This window comes from Meles meles, chromosome 1 (assembly GCF_922984935.1).
Source record: "Meles meles chromosome 1, mMelMel3.1 paternal haplotype, whole genome shotgun sequence".
In the NCBI taxonomy this organism is placed as follows: domain Eukaryota; kingdom Metazoa; phylum Chordata; class Mammalia; order Carnivora; family Mustelidae; genus Meles; species Meles meles.
The window spans coordinates 175808642-175828453 of NC_060066.1; the positions used below are offsets into that span (position 1 = coordinate 175808642).

Consider the following 19812-nt stretch of genomic DNA (forward strand, 5'->3'; position numbering starts at 1 on the left):
GTTTTTCTCTGAATTCTGGCCTGCACAGATTATACTGCAATGAGAAAGCGGTATTTTTTAGCATAAATTTCTAGTTTTGAAAGTATTTTTAAGATAATGTTTACCTATATATCATATCATTAAAGGTAAGTTTGAATGACTTGTGATGTAAATATTATTATACCGATAAAATTAAATGAGTGAGATCATCATCATCACCATCACCATCATCATCAAAACACAAATTGCTTTTTATGAATGTGAAATTTTGTTAGCTAGGAGACCTAGTATTTTTAAAGGGCTGTTTCTCATAACGCTGGTAGGGTGGGAAATGATATGAAAAAATTTAAAATAGCATTTTGTAAGTTGCTTAGTAGCCAGGATAGCTTAAACTTTAGCATAATGAGATTTAATTCATTTTCACTAAGTGCTGCATTAAGTACCTTCATTTTACAAATAGAAAAGATAATAAAACCTTAGTTTCTGATTGAGAAATGATACAAAAAGGAGTATTTCAAACATTAAAAAAAATAGAAAATTGAGCAGTGTTGCATTTAGGACAATAAACAGTGCATGTGACCATGTTATCTGGGCACTGTTTCCTGAATGTTACACCAGCACATACAGGAGGTTGGATGTAGAAGCACTGTTATCAGTTGCCAGTAAAAGCATATGGATGGGCCTTTTAAAACATGTTACTTATATGTTGGATTTCCGTGCTTGTGCTGATAGTTATAAATGAATGAAAGCTCTAAATTGGTAGATCTCTTGTTTTGTTTTGATGTAGGACATGCACCAGAGATTGTCTGTGAGATGTATTATTCCTGGGTGCAGAGAATGATTTACTGAGAGATTGAGGAAGAAGCCAAAGAGACTTCTTGTTACAAGTTGGTTATTTTATTAGGTTGCTACCTTTACTGTATATACTGGAATTTTCCTAAAGATGATGGAAAAGTCAAGAGTTCATCACTAACATATTCCCCTTTGTGGTAGTGAAATGGGGGGTGGTTACCTCCATTACATTATTTTCATGCAGTTTTTGAGCTTCTTAGGAAATGAAAAGAGACACAGACTTTAAGCAGTTACTACTGAAAATAGCTTAAGAATGGGAGATAAAATAATCTATAAAAATTTCCTCAATCTGAAGAAATATAGTTACTGATGTAACATTGGACAGCTTCTAAATTTAGCCAGATAGGGTTTCGAAGTGCGAAGGTTTTTCCGATGGACAGTATTTTGTTATTTATGTACATCTACCTTGGTTTTTCCCTACTGCATCTTTTTTTTTTTTTTTAAGATTTTATTTATTTATTTGACAGACAGATCACAAGTAGGCTGAGAGGCAGGCAGAGAGAGAGAGGAGGAAGCAGGCTCTCTGCTGAGCAGAGAGCCCGATGCGGGGCTTGATCCAGGATCCTGAGATCATGACCTGAGCCAAAGGCAGAGGCTTTAACCCACTGAGCCACCCAGGCGCCCCCCTACTGCATCTTTTGAGACTGAATTTTCAAGGCTGGTTTGGAACAATACTGAAATTTATATTCCTTTCAGGCTAAATGGGCTGTCCTTGAATATTTCATTTTTTACAATTTTAGAAGTTTTGTTACTTGTCAAAATTTCTTCATGCCTTTTTTTTTTTTTGTCCCTTTTCACTTAGTGGTAAAGTGTATGTTAAATCTTAAGCTTTGCTGTATTCAGAATGTGTAATTAGCAGAGGGAGTCTATTTAATTTTCTTCGTTGGGTGCTATAAATAAAAGGCATCTTGGAGCATGCTTAGTACAGACCAAGTTGTAATGTTTGGACATAAGTTTGTTGAAAAGAGAACTTTGGATTAAAGTTTTGTATTAGTAGATTCATTACTCATTCCACTCCAATACAGGTATCCTGTATTATACAAGGTAAAGAGATACTAGACTAAGAATGACATGGATAAATGACATCTACATGTAATTAAAACTTTTAATTTTCGTGATTATTTTCAATTTTCTAATGCACAAGACAACTTGTCAGAAGTGGTAATAAGTAGCTTTCATTACTTATTGATTAACTCTGATTTTCCAGTGGTAATGAGGCACAGACTAAGGAATAACATGCATAATTAATATCTGTAAGTAACTCTAAGTCCTAGTGCTCTATTTTTTTTTTTTTTAAGATTTTATTTATTCATTTGACAGAGATCACAAGTAGGTAGAGAGAGAGGGGAAGCAGGCTCCCTGCTGAGCAGAAAGCCTGACCTGGGGCTCGATCCCAGGACCCTGAGATCATGACCTGAGCCGAAGGCAGAGGCTTTAATCTATTGGAGCCACCCAAGTGCTCCTATTTTCTAATTTCTATGGCAAAAGGAGTTTACTGGAGTTATTAATTAATAGCAGAATCAAAGAACTTCAGTGCTTTCTGACCCCACTTTCTAAATGAGAAATGCCTAAGTGAAGACAGGAGAAAAGTAAGGTAATTTTGACCTATTAGTGAGTGTCTGCCTAATCCAAACTTGGCTTTTTGAGTGTTCTTAATTTTCTCTGCATTTATAAAGTCATAGATAGTAATTATATGAGCTCATATCTCAAGCACAGAAACCAAATTTTAGGTGCAACCAAAGTGCCAAAAGACTAGTTCTTTTTTGTTTTGTATCTCTTTAGTCTTTAGTCCTAATACAGATAAATTAGGAAATCTGCTACATAATTAATTTCTAAATTTTTGTTTCCTATCTGTATTCCTGTGAACTACAGTCTTGAGCACTTTCAGTTCAAGATTTTTTCCTTGAAAAACAAACCAGTGGTTAACTTCCAACTTTTTTACTGAAATGATCACTGTGAATGCATATGAGGTATACTGCTAGTTCATCAAGTTCTGTGGAAAAACTAGGCCCAAAGAGATCCAAGGGGAAAAAGCTATAAAAGGCCATTCTGTCTCAAAGGTATATGGTTTGGACTTCTGTTTGTTTGTTAAGGGGAGAAGGCAGATACACATTCTTTCCTACTTTAAACTGCCTATAAACTATTTTATTTTATTATTATTATTTTTTTAAAAGATTTCATTTATTTGTTTGACAGACAGAGAGTATAAGTAGGTAGAGCAGCAGGCAGAGGGAGAGGGAGAAGCAGGCTCTCCGCCGATCAGGGAGCCTGATGCGGGGCTCGATCCCAGGACTCTGAGATCATGACCCGAGCCGAAGGCAGCCACTCAACCGACTGAGCCACCCAGGCGCCCCATATAAACAATTTTATTAAAGTTTTCTTCTGAGTAGTTAAGGAGTTAGGAATTCACTCTCCTATGTACTTTTCTTCAGTGTTGCTTAGAAGTTTTTAGGAACAACATGGTATCTAACAAAGTTGAATTCAGATTCTGGTTCTGACTCTTCCTAGGTTATAATCCTAAGTAAGTTTTTAACAGTCTACATAGTAGCTTTCTATTCTGTAATATGGAATAATAAAAATACCAAATACTTAGAGTTGCTGTAGGAATAAAATGAGATAATGCAGTTACAGTGCTTCACAGAGTGATTGGTACCATGTAAAAGTTCAGTAAATGTTCTGGTTAGTAATAGAATTCTGCACCCTACTATCATCTACTTATTATCTATCCTCCCTTCATCATCAAGCTCTTCCTTCTCTGACTTCTTTCTTCACTTAGAGCTATCTGCACACAGGACTCACCAGTTTGAAAATAACCTTTTTGTTTTTGTTTTTGTTTTCTGTTACTATTGCCACGTTAGCTACCAACCTGTTTTTTGCTTTTCTTTTCTTTTTTTCTGTATGTGGCCATTTTTTCTTCTTCCTGTCCTTTCAGGTAATCCTCTTTAGTTTGCTGTTTACCCATACAACGGTGCTTTAATTTTTCTTTTCAGAACCAATAATAATAAGGCCAGATCCATTGGTCTTTTCTGCATTGGTTCCTGCTTTCTTGAATTGTGTTCTGTCACATAGTCCAGATAGTCTCCTGCCTGCAAGTCTCCTGCCTCCGCAAAGTCTGAATCTTTGCTTCTGTTGCCTTTGCCAGGGACTGATACATACCTCTACCTTGTTGTTCCCTTCCTTTTTCATACCACTGGCATCCATATGCTGGTGACTCCCAAATACATATCAAGCCCTCTACTCTCTAATTTCACATCTCCAGTTAGACATTTTGGTGTTTATCATTTTCTTTTCTTTCTTTTTTTCTTTTCTTTTCTTTTTTTTTATGTTTATCATTTTCAAAGTCAGTGTATCTAAAATGAGTCTCATTTTGTTGAAAAAAATTGGCTTCAGTTTTGGACTCTCCTATTTTTGTAAGTGTTTTCTTTCTCATTATCGCCACCCTTTTACCTAACATCTGAAATTTAGAAATCAGATCATAAGTCTCTTCTTGCCCATCCTCTTCTTGCCCTTCTTCCTAAACCAATTTTAGTATCATGACTCTCAGCTGTGAAAATCTTTACTGCTGCCCACTGCTGCTGTTAATGATGGGAGGATGTCATATCTCATGGATATATTGGAGGTAGGAAAAAAAGATGAGATACAGATCCTTCTTATATTACTTGTTTTTTTTTATTGTCTGCCTCTAAACTGTGTGCCCTACACATTCTCTTTCTTATTCCTACCCTCTAGATCTGTTGTGATCTAGAATGTTCCCTATCTCCCTGCTTATGTGAATTCTGCCCATGCCTTGAAAGCTCAGCTCAAATCCCACCACTTCTCTAAATAAAAGTTTTCCTTCTCTGTCTCTTGGTCTACATCAGTCTTTCCTATGTTGGAACTCCCAGAGGAGTGTGTATTTACCTAGATGGTATGTCCAGTAGGTTATCTTCTTGTGCTATGTGGTGTGTGTGACTCCAGTATCTTCCAGCCTCTATTGCAAACTCCTTAAGGTAAGAAATTATACTGTGGAAAATTTCTTTCACTATATTTGATAATATATTATTAGATGGAGATAAATTTAAGGAAGCTGTTCACAATAGAAATGAATAAACTTCGGTTTTGTACATGAAATTAAAAATAGCCAAGACACACCCAGAAACCCTACACTGAAAGGATTGGGAGCATGGTAGATTCATAAAGTCAGACTTTTCCTTAAAGTTCATACTTGTTCATGCTACTCTCCTGCAAAAGAGGCCCCCATTTATTTGTACTTTATCAGTAAAGGTTCAGTAATCATAGTAATTGTCCCTCTTTGGTACATTTTAATCACTTGGGTTTTTTTTTTTCCTTAGATGAAGAGGGATGACTTATTTTGGGTAGAAGTAAAATTAGATACATGAGCTCAACATTCTTTTCCTAGCGATAATGCTCTTAGAACATGCTGGGAAGCATATGATTGGGAAATAAAGGCAGGCTGTTGGTGAGGATTTCTAACACCCACCTAGTTTAATAGACTTCCTTTCTGTTCTTTGACCTAAACATCTTGCTCTGTAGTTGATACTTTTTTAATATTAAGAATATTCCTGTAGGGGTGCCTGGGTATCTCAGTTGGTTGAGTGTCTGCCTTTAGCTAGGGTCATGATTGCAGAACTCTGGGATTGAGTCCCACAGTCAGCTCCTGGGTCAGCAGCGGGGTCTGTTTCTCCTTCTGCCACTCCCCACTGCTTTTAATCACTGTCTCTCAAATAAATACAATCTTTAAAAAAAAAAAAGAAAAAGAATACTCCTATAACTTCCGTTTTGAGAAATAGGCCAACATAATGAATGTACCTGATTATTTTTAGTTTTGGATTAGTCTGTAGAATTTTAAAAATCAGTTAAACAACATTTTTATAAGATTACTGAAATATTTAAAATTCTCCCTGTTCTCATTAATAATTCTTCAGGTATAGATATACTAGTATAAGTAAATGTCTTTATGTAGGCTTTGGGGTTTTTAAGTGAATATTCATAAGTTAGTGATATTTTTATTTTTTACTCTGTATTTTATGTGAAACAGATGCAAATGTATTCATGTTGCTAATGCTTAATAGGTTTAAGACTTAAGTTACTCCTTCAGTTGTATAACTCACTTGGATTGCTAAAATAAATTTTACTCTTACTGTAGCTAAGAGTTTTTATGTATTTGTTTAAATTCTATTTTTTACTACTTTTGTCACACTTCATGGGATTTGGAAGGATGGGGATGAGTTTATCATTTTCATTAACTTGTGTGATTTCTAGAAAACAGGACATTTTCCTTGAAAGTTCTTTTTAAATAAAGCCAAGATACTAGCTCAAAGATCCTTTCTTTGATGAGGAACCTTGGATGTGACTGCTTTGGTATTTTTCTAAAACAGACCTTGGCACTCTATTACTGTAGTTTTTTCACTGCATCCTTTCAAGTCTCTTAATTGCCGTTATCCTCCTTTTCTTCTGTTGGTGGCACAGATAGGCAAGTAGAGCATGACCATGGAAAGTAGAGTATAACCAGGAAGGCTTCTGCAAATGTCTTCAGTCACTGACTTGATAGGATGGCATTTGATAGTGCTGAAGTCGTGCACTGAATCAGAAGAGGATTTTCTCAAAGGTCTACCTTAAAGTTAAGAGACAATTATCCTAGTTAGTAGAAGATACTGTTTGCTAGGAGAGCCTGTGACTGCCCTAATCAAGGGTGGGTTTGGGGGCAGGGAGGGCTTGGGGAGGTGGGCCAGGAGGGAGATGTGCATTTGTTGCTTTCACTTAGTCTCAGGATAAGCAAACTATACCAAAAAGAAAATAGCCAAGAATATGAGAATACTGATATTGATAGGGAAATTGCATTTCAGTGGTGGTAGCATTACAAGTAATTTTGCAGTGAAATTTGATTCTGATTCTTGTAGTATGTATGTTTGCATCTGTTCATTTTGATTTTGTGCAATTTAATAACTTTAAGTTTGCTTCCTGAAAGAGTAGGCCCTTTTGTGTATGGATTAGTGTTACGATTTTTTAAGAGATGATTTTTTTTTTAAGATTTTATTTATTTATTTGAAAGAGTGAAACCCAGAGAGCAAGAGTAAGGTGAGAGAGCACGAGCAGGGGGAAGGGCAGTGAGAGCAACAGACTCCCGCTGAGCAGGGAGCCTGATGGGGGGCTCAGTCCTGGGACTCCAGGTTCATGACCTGAGCTGAAGACAGACACTTGACTGAGCCATCTAGATGCGCCAAGAGATGATCTTTTATTATATTTAGAAATAGACATGAAGTTGGGGCCCCTGAGTGACTCACAGTTAAGCATCTGACTCTTGATTTTGGCTGAGGTCATGACATCAGGGCTGTGAGATCAAGCCCCAAGTTGGACTCTGCACGAAGTGTGGAACCTGGTTGTCCCTCTCCCTCTGCTCCTCTCCAGCTCTCGCACTTTCTCTCTCTCAAAAATAAATAAATAAATAAATAAAATCTTAAAAAAATAAACATAAAGAAACATTAATTATAATTGGTTTTAATATGGACATCTATCCAGCTTAGAATGTATCGCTAAGGTGAGTATTTTCTCAGTAACCTTTCCCTTGAAGCCTATAGTTATTATTATGTGGATTTTTACTGCAGCTAAGAAATGAGCCTGGAAAATTTGAGTGAATTTGTTTACTCTGTAGAAAATAAAGGTCAAGAATGAGTAAATATTATATTGGCTTGTTTATTCCCATTCCTTTTGCACAAACTTACCTTCAAAGAGTGTATTTAAAGTGGCTCACTAAAAAATTAGTTTTGAAAAATGTTTTATTTATTTATTTATTTATTATTTATTTATTAACTATTTATTAGAGGAAACCAGCATTATTCCTACTATTGGTAGTTCTTACATAAAAATTCTGTCATATCTGAAACATCTGAATATTTTTATACTGGTATAAAACCGCCAGAGGTATGTGATATTTTAAAAACTCCAAACTTGACATTTTCAGGTTATAAAAGTAATATGGGTCCATAGTAATCTTGTAAAATATAGAAAAGTATTTAAAACACCCTATAACTTCACATTCTACAAAGAGCCATTGTTAACATTTTGTTATATTTTTATGAATATACATAAATGGCTTTATATTTATTTGTGATTATACTGTACATGCCTCATACTCAGCTTTAAAAAATTAGCATTAGGTCCGAGACATTTTCTTTTCTTTCTTTCTTTTCTTTTTTTTTTTTTTAAGATTTTTATTTATTTTAGACAGAGAAAAGAGCAGGGGGAAAGAGAGGTGCAGAGTGAGAGAGAGAAAGAGTCTCAAGCAGACTCTGCACTCAGTGCAGAGCCTGACTAGGGACTCAGTCTGACATCACACCTGACAAGCAGAGTTGGCTCCTTAACTGACTGAGTCCCCCTAACTAACTAGCGCCTCCCTGTAGACATTTTGTTATGTTATGTGACCCATTTAAGGTAAATTTTATTTTTAATTAGATTTATAGGAGTGCCTGGGTAGCTCAGTCCTTAAGCATCTGATTTTGGCTCAAGTCACAATCCTGGGGTCCTGGGATTAAGCCCCATGTGGGGCTCCCTGGTCAGTGGGGACCCTGTTTCTCCCTCTGCTTGCTCCCCCCCTACTTGTGCTCTCTCTCTCTCTCACTGTCAAATAAATAAATAAAATCTTTTTTTAAAAAAGCAGATTTATGGGGCACCTGGGTGGCTCAGTGAGTTAAAGCCTCTGCCTTTGGCTCAGGTCATGATGCCAGGGTCCTGGGATCGAGCCCCTCATTGAGCTCTCTGCTCAGTAGGGAGCCTGCTTCCTCCTCTGTCTCTCTGCCTGCCTGTCTGCCTCTCTGTCAAATAAATACATAAATAAAAATCTTTTTTTAAAAAGCAGATTTACAATAGAAGTAGAGGCATCAAAATTGCATCTATTTATAAAGACTAGATAGTATTAGAGATGAAGTCCAAGATTTTTTTGGTGGGGGGAGGGCTGGGAGACCGTGGGAAATCAGTCTAGAGTATTTGAGGATGAGACTAAATAACAGATATTTTTTCCTTTGCCAACCCCCAAACACTTTTAATTAAAGGGAAAGAAAAAAATTTTTCCACAGGATTCTTAAAAAATGCATTTTAGGCTAGCATATCATTATATATAAACTGCATAATAACTTTATGACCAAAGTAAGGTTTTTATCATAGATTATATTCCCAAACTAATAAAATTACTTGAGCTGGGGCGCCTGGGTGGCTCAGTGGGTTAAGCCGCTGCCTTCGGCTCAGGTCATGATCTCAGGGTCCTGGGATCGAGTCCCGCGTCAGGCTCTCTGCTCAGCAGGGAGCCTGCTTCCCTCTCTCTCTCTCTCTGCCTGCCTCTCTATCTATTTGTGATCTCTCTCCGTCAAATAAATAAATAAAATCTTAAAAAAAAAAAATTACTTGAGCTGTAGTTGGCATTTTAAAAAATATTTAATAATTTACTTATAAGAAATTTTCAAACCACTGTAATTTTCCCAGTAACAGTGTTAAAGCGAAGCTGTTATTCCACTTTCCCAAAGAATAAGAATAGTACATAGTGTTATGTAAAAAACATAAAAATATATAAGCTTAAAAACACAAGAAAGGTATATGCAACAGTAATTTGTCTAAAGCTATAAAAATTATTTCCATATAATGGAAATTTTAACTGTCAGATCAATCTTGGTCTATAGATGATGAAAATATTGAACCAGTTAGAAATATAGGTATTATTTTAATTTAACAAAAAGCATTTATCATAGATCATTTTGATGTTCCTATTAATATTGACATAGTTTTAAGTGCAGAGTGAAGTTTTTCACAGAACAGTAAAAGAACATGAAATCCTCTCTTTCTGTCAACCTCAGGCACATATTCCAAGAGTTTCTACCAGGTACTAAAAACTTTGTGGTAGTTACACATCATTGTTTAATTAATCCTCTGGAATGTGCTATGCATTGTACTAGATTGTGGAACCTCAAAGAAAGATGAGACATTGGCTCTGTCCTTCAGTTTAGTGTTTAGAGGTAACTGTAATACAAGGTAGTAAGTGTGATAATAGAGGTTAAGGACAAACTGCGATAAGAATACAGTAAAGAAGCCTCAAGGTGAGTCAGAGATTAGGTTTGGCTGGGCTTTGAAGAATGGGTAGTATTTCCAGGTAATGATGGTGTGGAAGAACACTCAAAGCAGAGGAAATGGCTTAAGAAAGGCACTGGGACATTGAAGTATATTGTCTCTTGGAGAATGAAGATGGTTTTTTTGAGGCTGGGGTACAGGTGAATGTAGGGAAAAGAGGGTAATAGAAGAAGAGGAAGGATAACATGGGGCCCAATATTGAAGGTTCTGATGTATCTTGTAGGCAGTTTTACTTTATCCTACAGGTAAGAGGAAGCCATTATATATTTTGCAGAGGGACTAAAGAGCTCTCCTTTACAATGAGTTACTTTTTAAAAGAAAGTTGGACATTTGGAACAGGAAGAAACAAAGACAGAAAAACAAAATATGAATCAAGGAAGGGACAGTGAAAACTATTGAGAGCCAATGCCAGGTGCATATCTAAAGCTATATCTTAATTTTGAGTGTGAATCAGCTAACAGTATAGGCAAGGTTAATAATTTAGGCATGAAAAAAATTTAGGCTTGCCGGCAAACTAAGATAAAGTACCAATGGACCTTACCATTATGAATCTGTAATCACATAGGCTCATGGAATGTCCACACAAGAGTCTTTCATGATCATCCAGTGTGTGGGCCCTTTGAAGGCAACTTTTTAAAAGACAGCAGCATGATAATAATTGCATTTTTAGATCAATCAGTTGGTTGAGAAAATACAAGTCAAAATCAGTTATTAAAAGCATTGCTCAGTGTTTTATTTAATCACAGAAGCATATGCATATATTTGAAAAATAGTGGCATACTTGAGAGACATTTGGTCTATAGACACTGTATAGCTTAGTGATTAGGGACTCAGACTCTGGAATATCTAGAACCTAGTTTGAACACATTACTTGCTAACTGTAACTTTGGATTAATACTTGTCCATCTGTGCCTCAGTTTCCTCATCCATAAAATGTGAATAACGATAGTACCTACTTCATAGATCTGTCATATGGATTATAAATGAATTAATATATGTAAAGAGTCTGGGACAATACCTAGCACATTATAAGGGCTATTGTAGAAGTCCTTGTTTTGTGTAGTCATGCAGTCATTCAGAGACTGTCTTCTAAGTTTTTCTTTTGTTCTTAGATTCTTGTTCTGATGAGCGATTGATGGGGTCTTTGAATAGTGTGTTTTTTATGTTATTAAAAAGATACCATTATTTTTAGATATTTGTGTTCACAATTTTATTTCATCTTTTTTGAGATCTCTGCCCCCCTCCTGCCAAAACATGTGTTAGAGTTATCAATCCCTTCTTCCTCACTTGAGGTTCCTGGAGAGAATTAAGTCCTAATTCCTTTTGGAAACCTTTTTATAAACAATTAATCTCTCTCCTGTGTATCTGCAGCGGTACTAGTATTGTACCATTCTTCAGAGAATTGGGAAAATAGCCACTCAAATGATTTTCTGTGGTCCAGGCGAGGAACCCCAAAATGTTAGAGGACATATAAATCAGGCCATCTTGGCTGCTCTGTTTCATGTGGTAATGATAATGGCAGTGGCTGCTTTCATCTATTTGCGAAGGTCTCTTTTGTATTTTTTTTTAAAAATAGACTTTTTTCTTTAGAGCAGTTTTAGGTTCATAGTAAAATTAAGCAGAGGGTACAGAGATTTCCCACTGTAATTTTTTAGTTTCTGTAGCTTTTGTCATTAAACCTAAAGTATAGTACATAAATAAATATAGCATTTTTAAAATGATTAATCTTTAGGAAATTCCTTCCTACACTGAGATCTCTATTTTCTTCCATACATTCTTTTTTAAAATTTTATCTTCCATACATTTTAAAGTTTTGATTTTCACAGTTAGGTCTGTAATATACCTGGAATTTATTTTTCTCTTTAATGTCATTTACTGTCTTTTTTTATTTTATCCTTTACCATATGGGTATGCGCAGCATGTATACTGAATATTTAATTCTTTTTCCTTCCAGTCAATTTTTTTTTTCCAAGTTCATGTCAGACAGGTAATGTGCTGAGGTTGTAACAAGGTTTGAAGGGAGCTACATGTCACACAATGGCGTGAACACCCAATCATCATGCTTATGAACTACAAAAGGATCCTCCTTCCAGTCAATTTTAATGTCATGTTTTCACATCATTATTTCTGTATATGCTAGATCTCTGTCTAAATTCTCTTTTCTGCTCCCTCAATCTATTTTTCTATCCTTGTATCAATACCAAACTGTCTTAATTATTTTAGTTTTTCTATAGTTCATAATACCTGGTCGGTTCAGTCCTTTTACATTTTACTGTGCTCTTTTTCTTTTTCTTCCAAATATGTTTCAGAACCAGCTTGTCAGGCTTCTTGCAAAACCTTATTAGGATTTTCATTGGAATGTATAGATTAATTGGGAAAGAATTGACATCTTTATGATGTCACTCATCATTCACAAATATTTATGGAGTACCTCTTGTGTACTGGGAAGATAGCAGTGAACAAAACTCACAAATACCTCCCAACTAGTGGAGCTTATGTTGTAGTGGAAGGAAATAGACCATGAGCAATATATTTTATTTAAATTATATGCTCTGTTATTCATAATAGCCAAAAACTGGGAGCAATCTAAATGTCCATCAAATATGTATGCATACAATGAATACTGCTCAGCAATAAAAAGGAACAAACTGCCTATACATGCAACAACTGAGACTAGGTTTACAAAGCTGGATACAATAGATTATGTATGGCATGATTCCATTTATATGAAATTTCTACAAAAGGCAAAAACTGTAGTGACAGCAGATCATTGGTTGCCTGGGGCTTCAAATAGGAGTGAGGATTGACTGCGAAGGAGTATGAGGGAACTTTTCAGATAATGGAAGTGGTGTAAACTGGGTTGTGATGATGGTTGTACAATTGTATATTTGCTAAAACTTACTTAATTGTCTACTTAAAATGGGCAAATTTTATGATACGTAAATCAAATTTTAGTCATGAAAGAAATTGAAGAAGACACAAAAAGATTGAAGAGCATTCTGTGCTCATGGATTGGAAGAATAAACATTATTAAAATGTTTGTACTGCCTAGAGCTATCTATACTTTTAATGCCATCCAAATTCAAAATTCCACTGACATTTTTCAAAGAGCTAAAACAAACAATCCTAAAATTTGTCTGGAACCAGAAGAGACCCCACATTGCTAAGGAAATGTTGAAAAAGAAAAAACTGGGGGCATCACGTTGCCTGATTTTAAGCTTTGCTACAAACTGTGATCACCAAGGCAGCATGTACTGCCACAAAAATAGACACATAGACCAGTGGAACAGAGCAGAGAGCCCAGATATGGACCCTCAACTCTATGGTGAAATAATCTTTGACAAAGCAGGAAAAATATACAGTGGAAAAAAGACAGTCTCTTCAATAAATGGTGCCGGGAAAATTGGACAGCTATATATAGAAGAATGAAACTCGACCATTCTATTACACCATACACAAAGATAAACTCAAAATGGATAAAAGACCTCAACCGAGGCAGGAATCTATCAAAATCCTAGAGAACACAGGCAGTAACCTCTTCGACACCGGCCACGGCACCTTCTTTCAAGATATGTCTTCAAAGGCAAAGGAAACAAAAGCAAAAATGAACTTTTGGGACTTCATCAAGATCAAAAGCTTCTGCACGGCAAAGGAAACAGTTAACAAAACAAAGAGGCAACCTACGGAATGGGAGAAGATATTTGCAAATGACAGTACAGACAAAGGGCTGATATCCAAGAACTATAAAGAACTCTTCAAACTCAACACACACAAAACATATAATCACGTCAAAAAAGGAGCAGAAGACACGAACAGACACTTCTCCAAAGAAGACATACAAATAGCTAACAGACAGACAAATGACAGACACATGAAAAAATGTTCATCATCATTAGCCATCAGGGAGATTCAAATCAAAAACACAGTGAGATACCACCTTACACCAGTTAGAATAGCAAAGATTAACAAGACAGGAAACAACAAGTGTTGGAGAGGCTGTGGAGAAGGGAACCCTCTTACCTACTGTTGTTGGGAATGCAAGTTGGTGCAGCCACTTGGGAAAACAGTGTGGAGATTGCTTAAGAAATTAAAAATAGAACTACCCTATGACCCTACAATTGTACTACTGGGTATTTACCCCAAAGATACAGATGTAGTGAAAAGAAGGGCCGTTTGTACCCCAGTGTTCATAGCAGCAATGGCCACAGTTGCCAAACTGTGGAAAGAACCAGGATGCCCTTCAGTGGACAAATGGATAAAGAAGATATGGTCCATGTATTATGCCTCCATCAGAAAGGATGAATACTCAACTTTTATATCAACATGGACGATACTGGAAGAGATTTTGCTGCGTGAAATAAGTCAAACAGATAAAGTCAATTATCATATGGTTTCACTTACTTGTGGAGCATAAGGAATAACATGGAGGACATTGGGATATGGAGAGGAGAAGTGAGTTGGGGGAAATCGGAGGGGGAGACAAACCATGAGAGACTGTGGACTCTGAGAAATAAACTGAGGGTTTTGGAGGGGAGAAGGGTGGGGGGATGGGTGAGCCTGGTGGTGGGTATTATGGAGGGCATGTATAGGTTGGAGCACTGGGTGTGGTGCATAAACAATGAATTTTGGAACACTGGAAAAAAACAAAAAAAAACAATAAAAAAATAAAGCTGTTTAAAATAATTATTTTATACCAGTACAGATGAGCCTTGAAAACATGCTAAGTCACAAAGAAGTCAGTCATAGAAAACCAGATGTTATATGATTTAACTTATAATAACTATCCAGAATAGACAAAGCTTATCAAGATAGAAAGTAGATTGATGGTTGCCTGGGGTGATTGGGAGGAAAATAGTGACTTGCTACTGGGTATAGGGTTTATTTTTGGGGTGATTGAAAATGTTCTAAAAAAAATTGTGATGATTCCATAACTCTCTGAAGGTACTAAGAGCCACTGAATTATACACTTTAAATGAGTGAGTTGTATAGTATGTTTATCTGAATAAAGCTGTTCTAGAAAATGAATAAAACTGCCGCTATATATGAAGGAGACTTAGGGATGGGAGGTGGTAATGGTGCTGGTGAGGAAGGCCTCACTGTGAGAAGGTTATAGTTGAGCAAAGACTTGAAAGAAATGAGGGTTTGAGCCATATGGATACCTGGGGAAGACCTTTTTCTAGGAAGAAGGGATAATCAATGGAAGATCCTGAGAAAGGAGCCTGTCTGGCATGTTTGAGGAGCAGCAGCGAGGCCAGAGTGACTGAGCAAGGGAGAGTGCAGTAGGAAATGAAGTTGGGAGTTGCAGGGCCGGTGTGAGGGCTTTGGTATTTACAGTAAGGGAAATGAGGAATCAGTGCCGAATTTTGTATAGAGAAGTGACTCATCTGACAGGTTTTTTTTTTCAGTGGCTGCTGGGCTGAAAATAAACTGTAGGTAGCCTAGGTAGAAGCAGGGAAACCAGTTAGAAGGCAGAAATCCAAGAGAGAGAATAGTGACTTGGACCAAGGTTGAAGAAAAAAGTGGTCAGATTTTGAATATGTTTTGAAGGAAGAAGCAATAAAATTCGCTGACAGATTGGAGATGAGATGTGAGAGAAACAGAAGAGTCAAAGAATATGCTAGATTTTTTGGCCGTAGAAATTAAGAGGGAGAAGATTGAGGATAAAACAGATTAAGGGGGGAAATACCAGGAGTTCTGTTTTTTACATGTTTGAGAAGCTCATCAGACATCCAAAGATAGGTTTGAGTAAGCAAATTTGATTTTAAAATCTAGAGTCTAGGGAGGAAATCCTGAAGTAAAGACAGTGTTTAAAGCTGGGATTCCTCCAATCTACCAACAAAATACATTTAATAAGACTTTGTATTCCCTTAAGATGGGGTTTTAAAAATTGTTAACCTTCCCCACTCTCCAAAGATAATAAATGTTAATTTTCTTGTATTTCAGGATCTGCAAGATGAAGTTCAAAGGGAGAATACTAATCTGCAAAAACTACAGGCCCAGAAACAGCACGTACAGGAACTCCTTGATGGATTGGATGAGCAGAAATCCCAGCTGGAGGAGCAACTGAAGGAAGTTAGAAAGAAATGCGCTGAGGAGGCCCAGCTGGTAAAGTCTAGGGTGGAAACATTCTTTGCTTGTTATTGCTGCTTTTATTGTTAGGTAGCAGTCTAGTCAACAGTTGGGGCACATAAAGGAGTTGGAGCACTGTTTATCCAGAAACTATAGGTCCTCTTTTGGGGAAAGAGGGCACTTACTATACTGCTTTTCCCGGAGCCACCCAGGCACCCCGATGGTTTTCCAAATTTTTTTTTTTTTTTAAAGATTTTATATTTATTTGACAGACAGAGATCACAAGTAGGCAGAGAGGCAGGCAGAGAGAGTGAGAGGGAAGCAGGCTCCCTGCCGAGCAGAGAGCCCGATGCGGGACTTGATCCCAGGACCCCGAGATCATGACCTGAGCCGAAGGCAGCGGCTCAAACCACTGAGCCACCCAGGCGCCCAGTTTTCCAAATTAGCCGAAAGTGTGGTACCTGTGCCTTCAAGTCCCCTCTATTTATTTCCTAATTGCCCTTTCCTACCAAAAATACATACTTCAAAAAAAAAAAAAACAAAAAACCCACCAAAATAGTAAACTGAGCAAATAAACATATTTGCATTATGGAGCATTTTAATGACAACTTTTTTTTTTTTAAATCCCCCTTTCTTGTCATTTACTCCCATGTTACAGATCTCATCCCTGAAAGCTGAATTAACTAGTCAAGAGTCACAGATCTCTACTTACGAGGAAGAGCTGGCCAAAGCTAGGGAAGAGCTTAGTCGCCTACAGCAAGAAACAGCAGAATTGGAGGAGAGTGTGGAGTCAGGGAAGGCTCAGCTTGGACCTCTTCAGCAGCACCTGCAAGATTCACAACAGGAAATCAGTTCAGTAAGTCTTTGTGGCGATGAGACATGCTCAAATGGGGCTTCACCATATCCTCTTAGTAAATAATACATTCTCAGTTTGTGTTCGTTTCCCCCTGCCTACTCTGTTATTTTTTAATTCTTTTTATACAAGTAGTTTCTTGTTGCCTGTCATAAGTTAAAATTGTCATACATCTTGTACATCTGGTTATTATCACTGGAGTCATGGCTAAGGGTATGGGTTTTGTAGGTTCAAGTTCTGGCTCTGCCACTTACTGTCTGTATCATCTTAGTATCAGATTCCTCGTCTTTAAAATTGGAGAATTAAAAAAAATTAGAGAATTAACAGTCCCTCTACCTTTTATGTCTGCTGTAAGGATTAAATGAAATAAATGTAAAGGATTAAACATTGTGAGACAGTTTAGCATTGTTTGGTACATAAATGCTCTCCAAGTGTTTATTTTTATGTAAACACCCGCGCCCCCCCCACCTCCCCCGCTATGAACATTAGCTTATTTGGAGACCTTTATTATTATTATTTTTTAATTTTTTATTTATTTCTTATTTTGTTATAAACATATAATGTATTTTTATCCCCAGGGGTACAGGTCTGTGAATCTCCAGGTTTACACACTTCACAGCACTCTCCATAGCACATACCCTCCCCAATGTCCATAACCCCCCTCCCCCTCTCCCAACCCCCCTCGCCCCCAGCAACCCTCAGTTTGTTTTGTGAGATTAAGAGTCACTTATGGTTTATCTCCCTCCCAATCCCATCTTGTTTCATTTATTCTTCTCCTATCCCCTTAAACCCCCATGCTACAGCTCCACGTCCTCATCTCAGGGAGATCATATGATAGTTGTCTTTCTCCGATTGACTTATTTCACTAAGCATGATACCCTCTAGTTCCATCCACGTTGTCGCAAATGGCAAGATTTCATTTCTTTTGATGGCTGCATAGTATTCCATTGTGTATATATACCACGTCTTCTTTATCCATTCATCTGTTGATGGACATCTAGGTTCTTTCCACAGTTTGGCTATTGTAGACATTGCTGCTAGAAACATTCGGGTGCACGTGCCCCTTCAGATCCCTACGTTTGTATCTTTAGGGTAAATACCCAGTAGTGCAATTGCTGGGTCATAGGGTAGTTCTATTTTCAACATTTTGAGGAACCTCCATGCTGCTTTCCAGAGTGGTGGCACCAGCTTGCATTCCAACCAACAGTGTAGGAGGGTTCCCCTTTCTCCGCATCCTCGCCAGCATCTGTCATTTCCTGACTTGTTAATTTTAGCCATTCTGACTGGTGTGAGGTGATATCTCATTGTGGTTTTGATTTGTATTTCCCTGATGCCGAGTGACGTGGAGCACTTTTTCATGTGTCTGTTGGCCATCTGGATGTCTTCTTTGCAGAAATGTCTGTTCATGTCCTCTGCCCATTTCTTTTATTTATTTTTTATTTTATTTCTTTATTTTATTTTTTTTTAAAGATTTTATTTATTTATTTGATTGAGAGAGATCACAAGTAGATAGAGAGGCAGGCAGAGAGAGAGAGAGAGGGAGGCAGGCTCCCTGCCGAGCAGAGAGCCCGATGTGGGACTCGATCCCAGGACCCTGAGATCATGACCTGAGCCGAAGGCAGCGGCTTAACCCACTGAGCCACCCAGGCGCCCCCCTCTGCCCATTTCTTGATTGGATTATTTGTTCTTTGGGTGTTGAGTTTGCTAAGTTCCTTATAGATTTTGGACACTAGCCCTTTATCTGGGATGTTGTTTGCAAATACCTTCTCCCATTCTGTCAGTTGTCTTTTGGTTTTGTTAACTGTTTCCTTTGCTGTGCAAAAGCTTTTGATCTTGATGAAATCCCAACAGTTTATTTTTGCCCTTGCTTCCCTTGCCTTTGGCGATGTTCCTAGGAAGATGTTGCTGTGGCTGAGGTCGAAGAGGTTGCTGCCTGCGTTCTCCTCAAGGATTTTGATGGATTCCTTTCTCACATTGAGGTCCTTCATCCATTTGGAGTCTATTTTCATGTGTGGTGTAAGGAAGTGGTCCAATTTCATTTTTCTGCATGTGGCTGTCCAATTTTCCCAGCACCATTTATTGAAGAGGCTGTCTTTTTTCCATTGGACATTCTTTCCTGCTTTGTCGAAGATTAGTTGACCATAGAGGTGAGGGTCTATTTCTGGGCTCTCTATTCTGTTCCATTGATCTATGTGTCTTTTTTTGTGCCAGTACCATGCTGTCTTGATGATGACAGCTTTGTAATAGAGCTTGAAGTCCGGAATTGTGATGCCACCAACTTTGGCTTTCTTTTTCAATATTCCTTTGGCTATTCGAGGTCTTTTCAGGTTCCATTTCCTTGAAAAAAATGGATGGTATTTTTATAGGGATTGCATTAAATGTGTAGATTGCTTTAGGTAGCATAGACATTTTCACAATATTTATTCTTCCAATCCAGGAGCATGGAACATTTTCCCATTTCTTTGTGTCTTCCTCAATTTCTTTCATGAGTACTTTATAGTTGTCTGCATATAGATTCTTAGCCTCTTTGGTTAGGTTTATTCCTAGGTATCTTATAGTTTTGGGTGCAGTTGTAAATGGGATTGACTCCTTAATTTCTCTTTCTTCTGTCTTCTTGTTGGTGTACAGAAATGCAACTGATTTCTGGGCATTGATTTTATGTCCTGACACTTCACTGAATTCCTGTACAAGTTCTAGCAGTTTTGGAGTGGTGTCTTTTGGGTTTTCCACATATAGTATCATATCATCTGCGAAGAGTGATAGTTTGACTTCTTCTTTGCCGATTTGGATGCCTTTAATTTCTTTTTGTTGTCTGATTGCTGAAGCTAAGACTTCTAGTACTATGTTGAATAGCAGTGGTGATAATGGACATCCCTGCCATGTTCCTGACCTTAACGGAAAAGCTTTCAGTTTTTCTCCATTGAGAATGATATTTGCGGTGGGTT

The 19812-nt window shown here is 37.4% G+C and overlaps 1 protein-coding gene and 1 non-coding gene across 3 annotated transcripts in view; one reads left to right on the forward strand and one right to left on the reverse strand.

Moving 5' to 3' along the window:
* Positions 1-19812, forward strand: part of EPS15 (epidermal growth factor receptor pathway substrate 15) — a 150592-nt gene that overhangs the window by 85994 nt on the left and 44786 nt on the right. For both annotated transcript variants that reach the window (XM_046005784.1, XM_046005776.1), the window contains exons 14-15: positions 15889-16050; positions 16673-16870. In XM_046005784.1, coding sequence (XP_045861740.1) covers positions 15889-16050; positions 16673-16870 — 360 coding nt within the window. The remainder of the gene's footprint in view (positions 1-15888; positions 16051-16672; positions 16871-19812) is intronic.
* Positions 11923-12027, reverse strand: LOC123928883. The gene has a single exon (XR_006815843.1). It is a non-coding gene; the product is annotated as a small nucleolar RNA U13 (small nucleolar RNA).